The sequence below is a fragment of the Lemur catta genome, chromosome 1 (assembly GCF_020740605.2).
Source record: "Lemur catta isolate mLemCat1 chromosome 1, mLemCat1.pri, whole genome shotgun sequence".
Classification (NCBI taxonomy): domain Eukaryota; kingdom Metazoa; phylum Chordata; class Mammalia; order Primates; family Lemuridae; genus Lemur; species Lemur catta.
This window is the reverse complement of record NC_059128.1, coordinates 82,481,552-82,494,710: the sequence shown is the minus strand read 5'-3', so window position 1 is coordinate 82,494,710 and position 13,159 is coordinate 82,481,552. Positions and strand designations below refer to the sequence as shown.

Here is a 13,159-nt window from a genome sequence, read left to right as displayed (position 1 = left end):
GTAGCAATTCTAGAGCAAAATCAGCTAATTTTCAATGGCTGTCTCCAATCTCTTAGACTGCTGTTTTAACAATCATAAATTATAAAAATGTCAATTTTTAAATATAATTTTATATATTAGCATACTTAGGATAAAAGCTGAGATTACTATTGAAAATGTCTTGTTTAGTAATAGCTCACATTTATCAAGCAATTATTATATACTTGAGAATCTTTTAAGTACAATACGTGCATGAAATAATTTGACCTATACAACAACCCTAGAAAGCAAATTAAAGCAGATTCTATTATTATCACCATTTTCCAAATGAAGAAGCTGAGGCCCAGAGAGTTTTGCTTGTTCAGTAGCAGAGCCAGGGGCTCTTGCAGTCTGACTCCAGCACCTATGGTCATTTTCCTTTCAGTTATTTTGCTTCCAATATTTCATCATATTGGCCATTCACTTAGCACATATATTTTGTGGTTAGTGCTAAATCTCATACAAAGAGTCATATCTGTCATTTTATATGATGTAGCACTAATTTTTTTATATTTACAGTAGATGTAAATTCTATTGTATTGCTTTTTGAACTGATCATACTGAAACTAAACTCAATAAGGAAGCACTTACATTTAGATTTTAATATGAAATAAATATAAAATTGTGATCAATATTTAATCTCTTACAAATGATGGGCTTATTTCCATTTCCTGGTGAGAAAACCTTCAGAGCTGAGCAGCTAACAAAGAAGATGACTGGGAAGGGAACTGAACTAGCTCACATCTCTCCAAAGTAGTTCCTGAATGCCTTGACTCTTCGCAATTAGATTATTTAAAGTATGCACAGCACACCTTCCGAGTTCATCTTGCTATAATCCTTGTTATTGCTATAAATTTCTAGATTTCTATATTTTCTTACACCTTAATCAATGTGCTTATTGGCTTATGGGCATTTATCACTATAATTTTACTCTTAGAAGAAGTTAATAATCTATAAAACAATTTTATTTTTAACATTTTATATTTAAAACACAAAATATGATATGGATTTATATTTTAATGTTTTCCATAAACAGATTTTAATGTCATGTATATCTGATAAACATGAGGTAAAATGCTATCTGCAAACAGTGAAATTAGAGCTTAGATTAAGCCAGATAGCAAAGCCACTAGTTTGATTTTAGTAATAACGAGTAGATCCCTATAATTCAAATGAATGACAATTGAGTGTGGAGTAAAAAAATGAATGAGACCTCATATTCTCAATTCTATTCTAGAAAGAGAGATAAATATATGTAGAGATGCTAGAGAAATGTATGTACGTTCACCAAAACACACAGTCAGATGTGACTGTTAATGAGTGTTGCTTAGGGAAATTTATATCAGAAGTGTATGACCATTAGAAAATGAACCTGGGTCTTTTGTAAGCTAGTAGTAGAAATAGCAAATGGTAGGGGTGTTTGATTCATAAGAATTTTTTGGTTTGTTCCTTTTTTTAAACAAATTTTTAGTTCAAAAAGTAAGTATAGGAAGGATAGGAGGGAGGAAGGTGTGGTGTTGGAACTGTTAAGCATCTTGACTGTGATAGAAACAGGAATGAATATAAGTGATAAAATTGTAAAGAACTTCACACACATGTACACACATGTGCATGTACACACACGTGCATGTACACACACTTTCTTTTATGCATGCACACCCTCTCACAAATGAGTATCAGTAAAACTGGAAGTCTGAATAAGATTGCTGGATTGTATCAATGTTAATATCCTGGCTTTAATATTAGGTGATCATTTTGCAAAGTGCTACCATTAGAAGAAACTGAACAAAGTATGCAAGGAGTATTTATGTATTATTTCTTATACTAGCATGTATGTGTGCAATTATCTCAATGAAAATGTCAATAAAAAGTAATCATATAATTTTCAATTAACTTTATTAAACAGTGAATTCAAATAAAAACCAAATTAATTTTTAAATTAAAAAAAGAGGTAAAGGCAGACATTTGAAAATGACCTAAGTAATCTGTACAATTAAAATCTTTTTTTTTCACTTTATGATTTTTTATTTGTGGATTTTATTTTATTAATAGCCTCTAAACATATGAATATTGAAATTTGCTCCTGGGTACAGATTACTTATATCTTTTTCTGAAAAAATTGTAAGTCTGATAATTAATGGTTCATTTCTCTGGCTTAAAGCTAAGAAGTTTTCCTCTAGTTATTTGTTTTATTTTTAAATTTAATTCCTCAAGTCATACATAAATACGTTCTCACTATATAAACAATACAGAGAAAGCAAAAGTCCCTTTTCATAACCCCATCTCTATGTCCTAATCTCATTTCCTTTCCCAACAGTGACAATTATTAGATATTTGATATCTATTTTTGCTAAACACATTTTATGTGTATGATACGGTTAAAATCTTAACACAGAATTTTGGTATCACCAACGTAATTTCTAAAAAACAAATTAAGAATACTAAAATGTGTTTGTTTCTATAATACTTCTAATATGTTCTTAAATGTTAAATATAAAAATGAAGCTTTAGTGATTATCACCCCTAATCCAAGCTGTTTTAAAAATTTGCTTGGAAGTATATAAGAACCTTTTAAAAATACTGAAATACACAAATATTGGATTATATAGAAAATTAGTATTTATTTTTAAAAGTTCAACATGTACATTTAAAATTTTCTATTAGTATTCATAGCAATCAGTAACTTTATGATAAACTTAGTAACATTTTTTAGTAGTAAAAACTTAGAGTAGGTAATTCCAAATGGCTTTTCCCTCCAAAATTGTTTCCTGAATTTCCTCAACTGAAAAATGAGAATGAAATTCTTGACCTATCCTCATATATTTGACGTGAGTATTGAATTAAGTAGTATATGACACAGCACTCACTGACACAGTGACTATAGCTTAGGCAATGCTTATAATACCAACAAAGTTAACACTTTAAAAGTTGTATCAATGCAGTCAAAATGAAAGAAAGGAATTGGCTCATTTTTATAACAAATTACAGTATGATGCCATTTAAAATAATTTGAATTCCCTGCCAACAAAAAGAAACCATCCTTTTCCCCACATTCTCCCAAGGCTTCCTATGGTGAATCTTTAAGAATGTTAATATCACTCTTCACTTATAGGTTTAGGTTTACCTTTTATAATTAAATTAGGCAAACTTCAAATGTTTTATTTTGACATTGGTAAAACATTCAGAGCTATTTCTGTGTAAAGTCTGGCAAAACAGTACAGTTTTTGTTGTTAAGGGGGATTTTTAACCTCAGCATTTATAACAAGAAAACGAAAACCTAATTTCCAATACATTACACTTGAAGGTTTAAGCTTGAGGTTTAGACTTAGTTTGTTCAGCTTAATCCCATGAAATGATAACATGTTTTAAAGCTAATGATTTATAACACAGTGATTCTTGTGGAAGTAACTTGGCTAATCCAGACATGAGTATTTCACATATAGAGAGGTTATAAATATGCGTAGAGCCTCAATTATTCCCTGTGATGCAATGAGGAGCCACAAGGGGCAGAGGTTGAAATAGGACATACAGAAAAGCCTTCCTCTAGAAATCCATTCCAAGATTTTAAACGGATTAACAAACTCCTTTAAAAATTTTTGATCTAGCATAGAACTGAAATATATAATACTTTCTATGTGAATTGGGAAGGAATAAAAGAAACCTTCTGTACAAACCTGATTTTAGGCAAGCCTAAAGCACAAATGTGGACGCTCTGAAAACAGATTTTGAACAGTACCATAATAATTCTTTTTATTGTTTTTTAAAATATTTTCATTTCTGTTCTTTCATTTGATCTTTTCAATTATTATATAAAGTAATTATAAAGAAAAATGGCTAAGAAAATCATTTTCAAACTGATGAGTAACTTGCTGCTATAAAATCCCAGGGAATGTGGCAATCAGTGCTCTCTCTCTCTTTCTCTTTCAAAGAGCAGAGCTGTTTCTCTATTAAACATCAGCAACAAAATTTCTTAAAGATCTTATGCTCTGTAGTACCTGCCTCTTTCACTCTCTCTCTCTCACAAATAGACACAAAGCACACAATTAGATTGCCAAAGCAATTTTAGTATTATAACACAGATGGTGATCTCAGAGGTACAAACTATATAAATTAAGCTAGTTAAATCCAGTGTTGTCACTCACTGTAGCTTGGGACTAATGAACACAAATCCGACTCCAAAAAGTGTCAGTTTCTTTTCTAGGTGGTAAATATTTTTAACACTAGCCTGGGAGAAGCTCTCTTAGGTTGAAACTATTCTGGCAACTGCCTAATACCAACTTGGTAGCTTTCTTGCATTCTAATCATACATGGGCAAGTAAAGTAACTCTTTTAAATCATTGTTATTATGAACTAAGCTTTTCAACTCTAAGAGAAAAAGAGATACAAATAAATAAAACAAAGAAAGAAAATCTCTGTAATGTTAAATCTGAATTAGAACTATCAATGTGAACTCATCATATATATTTCTTACACTCACTGAAGCAATGACATCCAAGTAGTAATTAATCTACAAGATCTTAGTTTCTCATACCATTTTCTATGAAGGAACCACAGCTCCTTAGAAAATGATTGGTGACAGGTCTAGGGTAGGAAAAACATACAAATGAACATCCTGTTGAAATAGAAAGACTAATGAGGCCATGTCATGAAGGACTTGAAGGGTTCCAGCCAGCAAAAGTTGAGACAATTTAAGCATCAAAAAAATGAGACTCTTGTAGATTATAACATATTGAGTTAAAAAGAAAATCTATAAGATCATAGTGATCTCAAAAAGGGGTGTGGAGAGAGGAAAAAAAAAGAACAGGGGAAAAAGGAAAAGCTCTTCTTTATATAAGAATGCCAGCTAACAAATATAGAATAAATAATATAATTAAAATTTCACTATTTTTTCAATTCTCAATTTCGGCAATCAGCAACGAACACCAAAACCACTAGATGAAAAGCTTTTGGGCAACGGTCCATAGTCTGAAAATTATCACCCCACAGATTACTACTTATTACAAAGAGAAAAAAATACACCTTTAGAGTGAAGAGATCTGGCAATCACTTTAATCAAGTAATCAAAATTATCACAAATAATGGAACAACTTGTATTATATGCTTCCTGATTTGATGCAACTAATTATACAACCTCACCTACAAATTGGTTAACTAATACAATTTATCAGCTAAACAGGTTCATTTCTGAGAGTAAAAGGACATGCTGTTAATAATTATACCAAAACAACAGATACATGGAATTGTCATTGACAGCCCTGGATTTATCCTTACCTATAAGTATCCTAGCCAAAAAATATTTAAACTGAACCTAAGCAGGATGAAACATTCAGAAAATTGACCAGTCCTCTTCACAAAAGTCTAAGTCATGAAAAAAACAGGGGACTGTTCTAGATTAAAAGAGACTAAAGATACATAATAACCAAATAAAATGTGAGGTGTTTATGTGCTGTATCAGTGGGAAAAAGCTACAAAAGATATTTTTGGGTATATTAGGGAAATTTGCATATGGACATTAGATGATATGGAATTTTTGTTAATTTTCTTAGGAGTGATGATGATGATAGTATTATATTTAATATGCAGGAGAATATCCTTTTCGTTTTTTAGAAAGTGTTCATAGCAACTTCATTTGAAATAGCAGGAAACTGAAAACAACCCAAATGTCCAACAACAGGTTAAAAAGATACACTACTTGTAGCATATCTAAACAACAAAATACTACTCAGCAATAAATGGAATGACCTAATGATACATGCTATCACAAGGATGAGTGCCAAGTTAATTATTTTGTGAGAGAAAGCCAGACCAAAAAAAAAAAAAAAACTCCAAAGAGTACATACTTGTATGATTCAATTTACATAATATTGCAGAAAATGCATCTAATCTGAATGACCAGACACATATCAGTGATTGACTGGAGATGAAATTGGAGAATATAGGAGTATGTTGTGAGGGAAAAGTTGGATGAGAAAGATCATAAAGGTCAGGAGGAAACTTTGGACAGTTTTGGATAGGTTCATTATCTTAATTGTTGTGATGATCCCTTGGCTGTACACATATGTGAAAACTTTTGAAATTATACTCTCTAAATATGTACAGTTTATTGTATGTTAGTCATTCCTAAATAAAACTGGAATTATTAAGGAATAATTAACATACAAGGCAAAAAACAAAAATACAAAAACAACAATAGCAACAAAAAAAAACTCAAAGACAGGCTCTAACTTCTTGGTAAACGTGTTCACTATTATGATTTTTATAACAGAGAAGTCACTCTCTCTATTAATATAGGAAGATATCCTTCTTCTTAGAAGATGTATACCTAAGTATTTAAGGATGAAGTGTTGCAAAGCCTGCAACTTCTGTTCAAGTAGTTCAACCAAAAATATATACAATATATAAATACATACATACACATATAATAGAGAAAGAGAAACAAAGCAAATGTGGCAAAATTTACAGGTATTCAATGCAATTTTTCTTTTTAAAGTTTTTCCAAATAGAACTTGGGGAGGACGAGCAATCTAAAAAACATTCTTTTTTCTTACCTTGAAGTCGTTCATCAGTGAATATTTTGTTTGTTTGGTTCCAGGTGCTATCTATAAATATAATTTTTTTCAGTGTTGTCCCTTTGCATTTGCTGTCATTCAAATCACAGCCTTCCTGTTCTTCAGTTTTCTTGCGTTTAAAAGATGGTATGTCAAGGTCATCATTTTTGCCTCTAACCTTATTTTGAATCCTTTTTTGCAGATGAAAAGAAATATCTTTTATTGAGACAGACTGAGGTCCAGGAAAAACAAGTGCAACCTAATACAAAGAAACCTGAGTTAGCAGTATAATATTATGTATAATAGTATGCAGTATAATAGCACTATAATATTATGATCTTAAAAATAAATAAATTTTCATTGACTTAAAACTTTAAGGAAAAAAATATGTTGAATAACTGAGAAACAAGCATTAGGTTGGTTCTACTGTATATGCTTCTTTAATGTATATGATAAAGTTTCTGGCTCTTTCCTAGTAATTTATAATCATAATATACTACCTAAAAGTATTACTTCAAAATAAGTTATTCACTGATTGATAGAGGCCACGTTAATCATACTTGAAGTAAAAAACTAAATTACATAATTTTTCATAAGACAAAGGGCAAAGTACATGATACTTTGTAAAAGAACCACTGAAAACTACTCAGTGATTACATACCATTTTCACCTATAAAATAAGCAAAGATAAAACAAATGATATAGTGAATGCTGGTAAGGAAATGGTATAATGGGCCTTTATAGCCATTACTGATGGCAGGATTCAACTCTCCGTAAAAGCACTGGGCAACTTATATCAAAATTCTTAAAACGTTCATAGCCTTTGGCCCAACAATTTCATTAGCAAAATTTATCTTAATAAAATAATCCTAAACACACTCACAATACCCAAGAATACTTGCTAAAGTATATTTATTAGTGTGAAAAATATACTTATGGTACCTCCTTTCTTTCAGCACATTTTTACTAAGACGTTATACTATTAGAGCCTCCAATGCCTGAACAGCTCCTGGCACAAGCAGGCACCACGTAAACATTTGTTAAATGAACAAATATTGGTAGAATCATGGGTATTTTACCCTCATACTTTTCTCTACTTTCCAAATTTTCTTCAAGGAGCATGTACATTTTTAATATGAAAAAAATAAACATTATGAAAACATAATCAAGAAACAAAAAATCTTCAAGTTAGAAATTTCAAAGTTATAAAAGTTTTCAAACATTAACAGTGCATGCCTATATTTCCCCATATACCCAATTAGTAAAGTTCAGGGTTTCTCAATTTTCTTGGTAATAAGCATATCATATCTCCTTATAGAACCTAGCACTATGTCCCATTTAATCAATATAAATGGTATCCAGCTGAATAGAGAAAGAAACATACAAATACATTCCTAAAAACAAAACTTAAATATTACTTACAAATACAACTTTCTATATAAACTCAACAAAAACAGACAGACAGGAAGGAAGGAAAGTAAAAACTTACCAAGTTCTTTCTGGAACAAGTAAATGTATTGTTTTTAACTTTGTTTCTAGATTAACCACACCAATAAATGGCCCCCAAGACACCTAGAAAGATTTATATGCTTTCTTTCAGAAGTACCCAAGACCTAATTTTTTGAGATGTATTATAAAATTACCTTTCAGCAAGAAGACCAGTAATATCTGACCAATGTAACAATCTCAACTCTGTGAAAACCAATGAAGAATCTAAAAATGAGTGAAGAAAGCCTCTGAGCAGTCAAAAGAAATAGTGCAAAGGCTACATACTAAAGCTCTTATTTCAGGAAGAATTCCTGAAAATCCTTCTAATTTAATCTTTCTTTTCCTCTTGTAAAGAAATTCCAACATTTGTTATCTGGTTTCCCAGTCTGTATCAAATTAGACCACCTATATGTAGCACAGACGGAGAATGGAGAGGAGAGAAAGTAAAAGCAGGCATAGCATAATAATATTGGCAAAGAGTAAAAACCTGAAGAAATAAGGCAGAATAACTATAAAGAGGAGAAATACTCAAAAAAGCACTGCTCACTAAGATCGTCTGACCTCTGAAGACATCAATGAAGTGAACTGTATGCTGTTTAACCCTACGTTAGCATAACACTAGGTTATTAAGAAAAACATTATGTTCAAGTAAGTTCAAAAAGGCAATGGAGTTTAAAATTCATTTTCATATTCAATGTGAAGAGTTATAAAAAATGAGCTGCCTACTTCATGGTCCTTTTCTTCATATTCTGGAATACAAGGATACGTGTAAATATTTACAAATTCAGGAGCTAAAAGTTTTGCATGTATAGCAGTACTTTTGCCATCTGTTTCATTTGGATGTTTAATGATGTCAATCTTCAATGGAAGCTAAGTAAAAAGAGAAAAAGACAAACGAACAAAACAAAGATAAAAATTCCAATTTTTATGTTAATAAAAATGGCCTTTTAAAGTTAAATAGCAAGCTTACAATAAGTTCCTATAAATATACTTGTGGTTACAAGGTCATACTTTTCTAAACTAGAATATTAAGAATGGTGAAAGTCATAAAGCAAACCCAAATTTCTTCCTTGATATTGTTAATCACATAATAGGACTATAATTTTCAACTCACTTAATATAGAATCTTCCCTTAATTCTTCTCTTAAAGCAAAGCTCCAACGTCATTTTCATTCAAATTTTATGGATAGTAACTTCAATTCCTACATTGCAGTATGTGTGCCAAAAACATTTTTATAATTCCCATAAACTCTGTTTATTTTATGCTTTTTTTTCTCTTTATTTATTTATTTTTTGAGACAGGGTCTCACTCTGTTGCCCACTCTGTTGACCCTTCTGCCTCAGCCTCCAAAGAAGCTGGGACTACAGGTGGGTGCCACAATGCCCAGCTAATTTTTTTAGTTTTTGTAGAGATGGGGTCTTGTAATGTTGCCCAGACTGGTTGCAAACTCCTGGCCTCAAGCAATCCTCCCACCTGGGCCTCCCAAAATGCTAGGATTACAAGTGTGAGCCACCACGCCTGGCCTATTTTATGCTATTTTTAATAGAAATATAAGTTTGGCCAAAAGCTTCAAATTTAAAATTCAAGCTGGAATTCTGTTCCTTACACATCCTTTTAGGCCAAAAAGGTATTATCCTTTGTTGTGGACATCATGATTTTCAAAAGTACATTTTAACAGCATAAATTAAATAATTATCTATTGGAAAAGTAGTAACAGAAGAGGTCTAAGAGGTGTAATCTTTGCTTTCTGTTTGAGACAGAGCCTTGTTGTCGCCCAGGCTAGAGGGCAGTGGCGTCATCATAGTCATCACACAGCTCACTGCCACCTCAAACTCCTGGGCTCAAGAGACCCTCCTGCCTCAGCCTCCTGAGTAGCTGGGACTAAAGGCGTGTGCCACCACACCTGGCTAATTTTTCTGTTTGTTGTAGAGACCGGGTTCCGCTTTGCTCAGGCTGTTCTCAAACTCCTGACCTCAAGTGATCTTCCTGATCAAACATTTAGCATAATGTTTTGAGTCATTTCTATTAAATAGTGGACATTAGACCACTGATTTGGAAAATACCCTCTATTATTACATTTCTATGAAAACATCAGTACTGTAAATACATCATTGACTTTTATTATTCTGATCTGCAATCCTTTTTGAACACAACACATCTTAAGGTAAAACTTCTAATGAGATACTTTACATGGCTATGAAATAAATAAAAAATAGAATAATTCTGTGTAGACTTCAAAAACTATACTTTGAAATGTAATATTGCTATAAGATAATAGGAAATTTGAAAAGAATTATTTTCCTCAGGCTCTTGGTTTTTTTGAGCAAACTGTGAAGCTCATATTAGATTCCATACTTCCTTATTCTTGGCCAGTAAACTTTCCATTAGCCTGTGATTTTAGATCTCTCAGGAGACCATGGACTTGCTAAGATGACATACAGGCTAAACTGAAATTCAAGTAGCAAAATATGAGTGTTAAAGTACTTTTCTTCAAATTTAAATAAACCTTAAAAATCATCACAATAAATATTTTAAAATATGGCTAAAATTTATTTTCTTACTGGTAAGTTCTAATGAGTCCATGTGTAGAGTTTAATCTCTCTAAAGTGCTATAGGCAGCAGTCCAATTTTACATATTATTTGATTTACTCCTAAAGTATGAGTCAATGTTAGACAAGTTAACACAAATGTAATACATTCTTCTTTGATTATGTAGACATGATGCTCTACAGACCTTTTACCTATACAAAAGTAGGCTTGGTTAATACCAAAAAGTATAAAGGTAAGCAATAAATTCAAATCAAAATTTAAATCTGGCTTACAATCACTGTAATTACAGCATAGCCCAGTGAATACCTCTTAGTTTTTAAATGCTATTTTATTTTGGTTTTGGTCACTGAAATCTGTTCTATCTCCACATGTAGGATAATACTAAGTCACAAAGCCTAGGCAAAAATCAATCCTAGTTTTGTAGGATAGTGTTTTCTCAAGGAGCAGTCAAAGGACCTGAGGCAGTTTTTAAAAGCTTCTTCAGGTAGTCTATAAACTTTTTTTTTTAGTATTCATGTTTATACCATACTTTTTTCTATGTCATAAATTATAATCATTAATTTAAAAAGTAATTGATTTCACTAAAAACAACACCATTCATTTCAGACCAATTGTTTTTCCAGAGAGAAAAACAAATAGATTTAGCAATCTGTAGTATTACATTTTCTATTAATACAATTCATTTTCATAATGATATTATTTATCAAGTTTATCAATTAGAACAGGCATACATGAGATGTCTTTTTAAAATCTATTTTCCTACTTTCAAACAATTGAATTTCTTACCAACCTTCACAAGTGGAATCTGTTCAACAGGTACATTTTCAACTGGGACGTAACATGTATAGCAGTAGAACATTCTTGAACTGCCACATTTGAGACACTTTGATCTCCCACTTTGCTGAGCTTTTTGAAGAACTTCTTGAGATGCTAAGCATAAGTTCTGAAGGGGATCTTCCAAAGCTATGGAAGTAGGTTGTAACTGTTTTGTTTCCACAAATTCTGAATTATTTTCTTCACTTTCTTCAAGAAATATAGGTGGATTAAGAGACATTCTTCATTCCAACCAAAGTTTAATATTTATTTTTAAAACATATATGATAGGTACACTGTAAAAAAAACAAAGTGTGGGGAGGGGATAAAATAAAACAGGAAACATTTTACTATCTCTACAAAGAAAATTACTCAATTTAATTCACAATTGTGTGCTACTTTTAGTACTTATTAACAAATATTAATAAATTTTAAAAACTACTAAATTGGCATGTCTTAGAATATAAAATTTGAAAGCAATAAACTCAAAACAACAAATTAGTTACCCTTTTGGGCCATTCCTTCCACATAGATAGAAAGGTGCTATCTTAGAAAAATTATTTCAAATATAAAGTTTAGGTACTGACAATCTATTTTTGAAGAACGCTTTTTGTTCCAGAGATGGCAATTTTGTTTTATAAATATTGGAAATTCAACGGTTTGATGTTAATATTAGCCAGGAATATATTCAACCCTGTAGGCTCTGACTTTGAATTTACATTACATGACATCAAATCTTATGCTGAACTCTAATGAAAATAAAAGGTTCCAATGAGATCAGTAAAATTTGGACATATTGGATGTGTTCTAAAAGATACATTTCTCTCCAATTTAAAACACGCTATATATAAAACTAAATATCCACTAAAAAACATGAGGCATTTACTACCAAATATAATTTGCAAAATATCCCATAAGGTGAATTATCTTATAAATTTTAAAATTTTACAGAGTAACACTAACGTCTGTTCTAAGAATTTATACTGCTTCTTAAAAAACATACCAGATTCTTCAGTACTAGAGATAACATAGTAAAATAAGTACCCCCTTAATATTTTTTTCAAAGGTTGATGTTTGCCAAAATTGTGGTTTGTTTACCCTGTAAGCAATATATTTTTCAAGGGAGAAAAGAGATTAAAACTCTTTTGATTTGATATGCATTCCCTAGCTGTAAAATGATTCTGTTTATTACAAAGCCTTATGGCATTGTGGTGTTTATGAAGCTGCAGGCACTTTGAGTACAAACACCGATAGGAGAAACACTGTGACTGCAATAAGAAACATTCTGTGGTCTCCCAGATAAAATGTGAACAAAAAGTCCAGAGAAACATAAAATACAATATAATTTGCTACCAAGAAGTTAGTGACGTTAATTTAATCACTCATCAAGAGCTTTTTTTAAGATTGTAAATCTCAGTGAGCTTGAGACCCAAATAAGGAGATGCAAAGAAAAGATGGTGATTATTGAAGGAAAGGGAAAATGTCCTTGCCAAATTTACCCAAGGAGAACACCAAAATACAGTAAATATTATTGCTGTGTACTGATTAGGAACAGCTTTACATTTTGGGTTACTGAGAGAAAGTGGTATTTAAGAATAGTATCTTCTTCCTGCCTCACAAATAGAAAATGTTATCTACTTCAGCCTGCCACTCCAAATCATCTACCTAAAAATGGCTTCTCTCTTGGTGAACATGCCTTCAACAACTGAGAGAGTGCAAAATATTAAGATGCCACCTTTCC

The 13,159-nt window shown here is 31.4% G+C and overlaps 1 protein-coding gene across 3 annotated transcripts in view; it reads right to left on the bottom strand.

Moving 5' to 3' along the window:
• Positions 1-13,159, bottom strand: part of DTWD1 (DTW domain containing 1) — a 46,053-nt gene that overhangs the window by 29,512 nt on the left and 3,382 nt on the right. For all 3 annotated transcript variants that reach the window (XM_045528864.1, XM_045528872.1, XM_045528879.1), the window contains exons 2-4: positions 11,396-11,714; positions 8,781-8,924; positions 6,567-6,825 (exon numbers count right to left, since the gene is read on the bottom strand). In XM_045528864.1, the coding sequence (XP_045384820.1) occupies positions 6,567-6,825; positions 8,781-8,924; positions 11,396-11,659 (667 nt within the window). In that variant the 5' untranslated portion in view covers positions 11,660-11,714. The remainder of the gene's footprint in view (positions 1-6,566; positions 6,826-8,780; positions 8,925-11,395; positions 11,715-13,159) is intronic.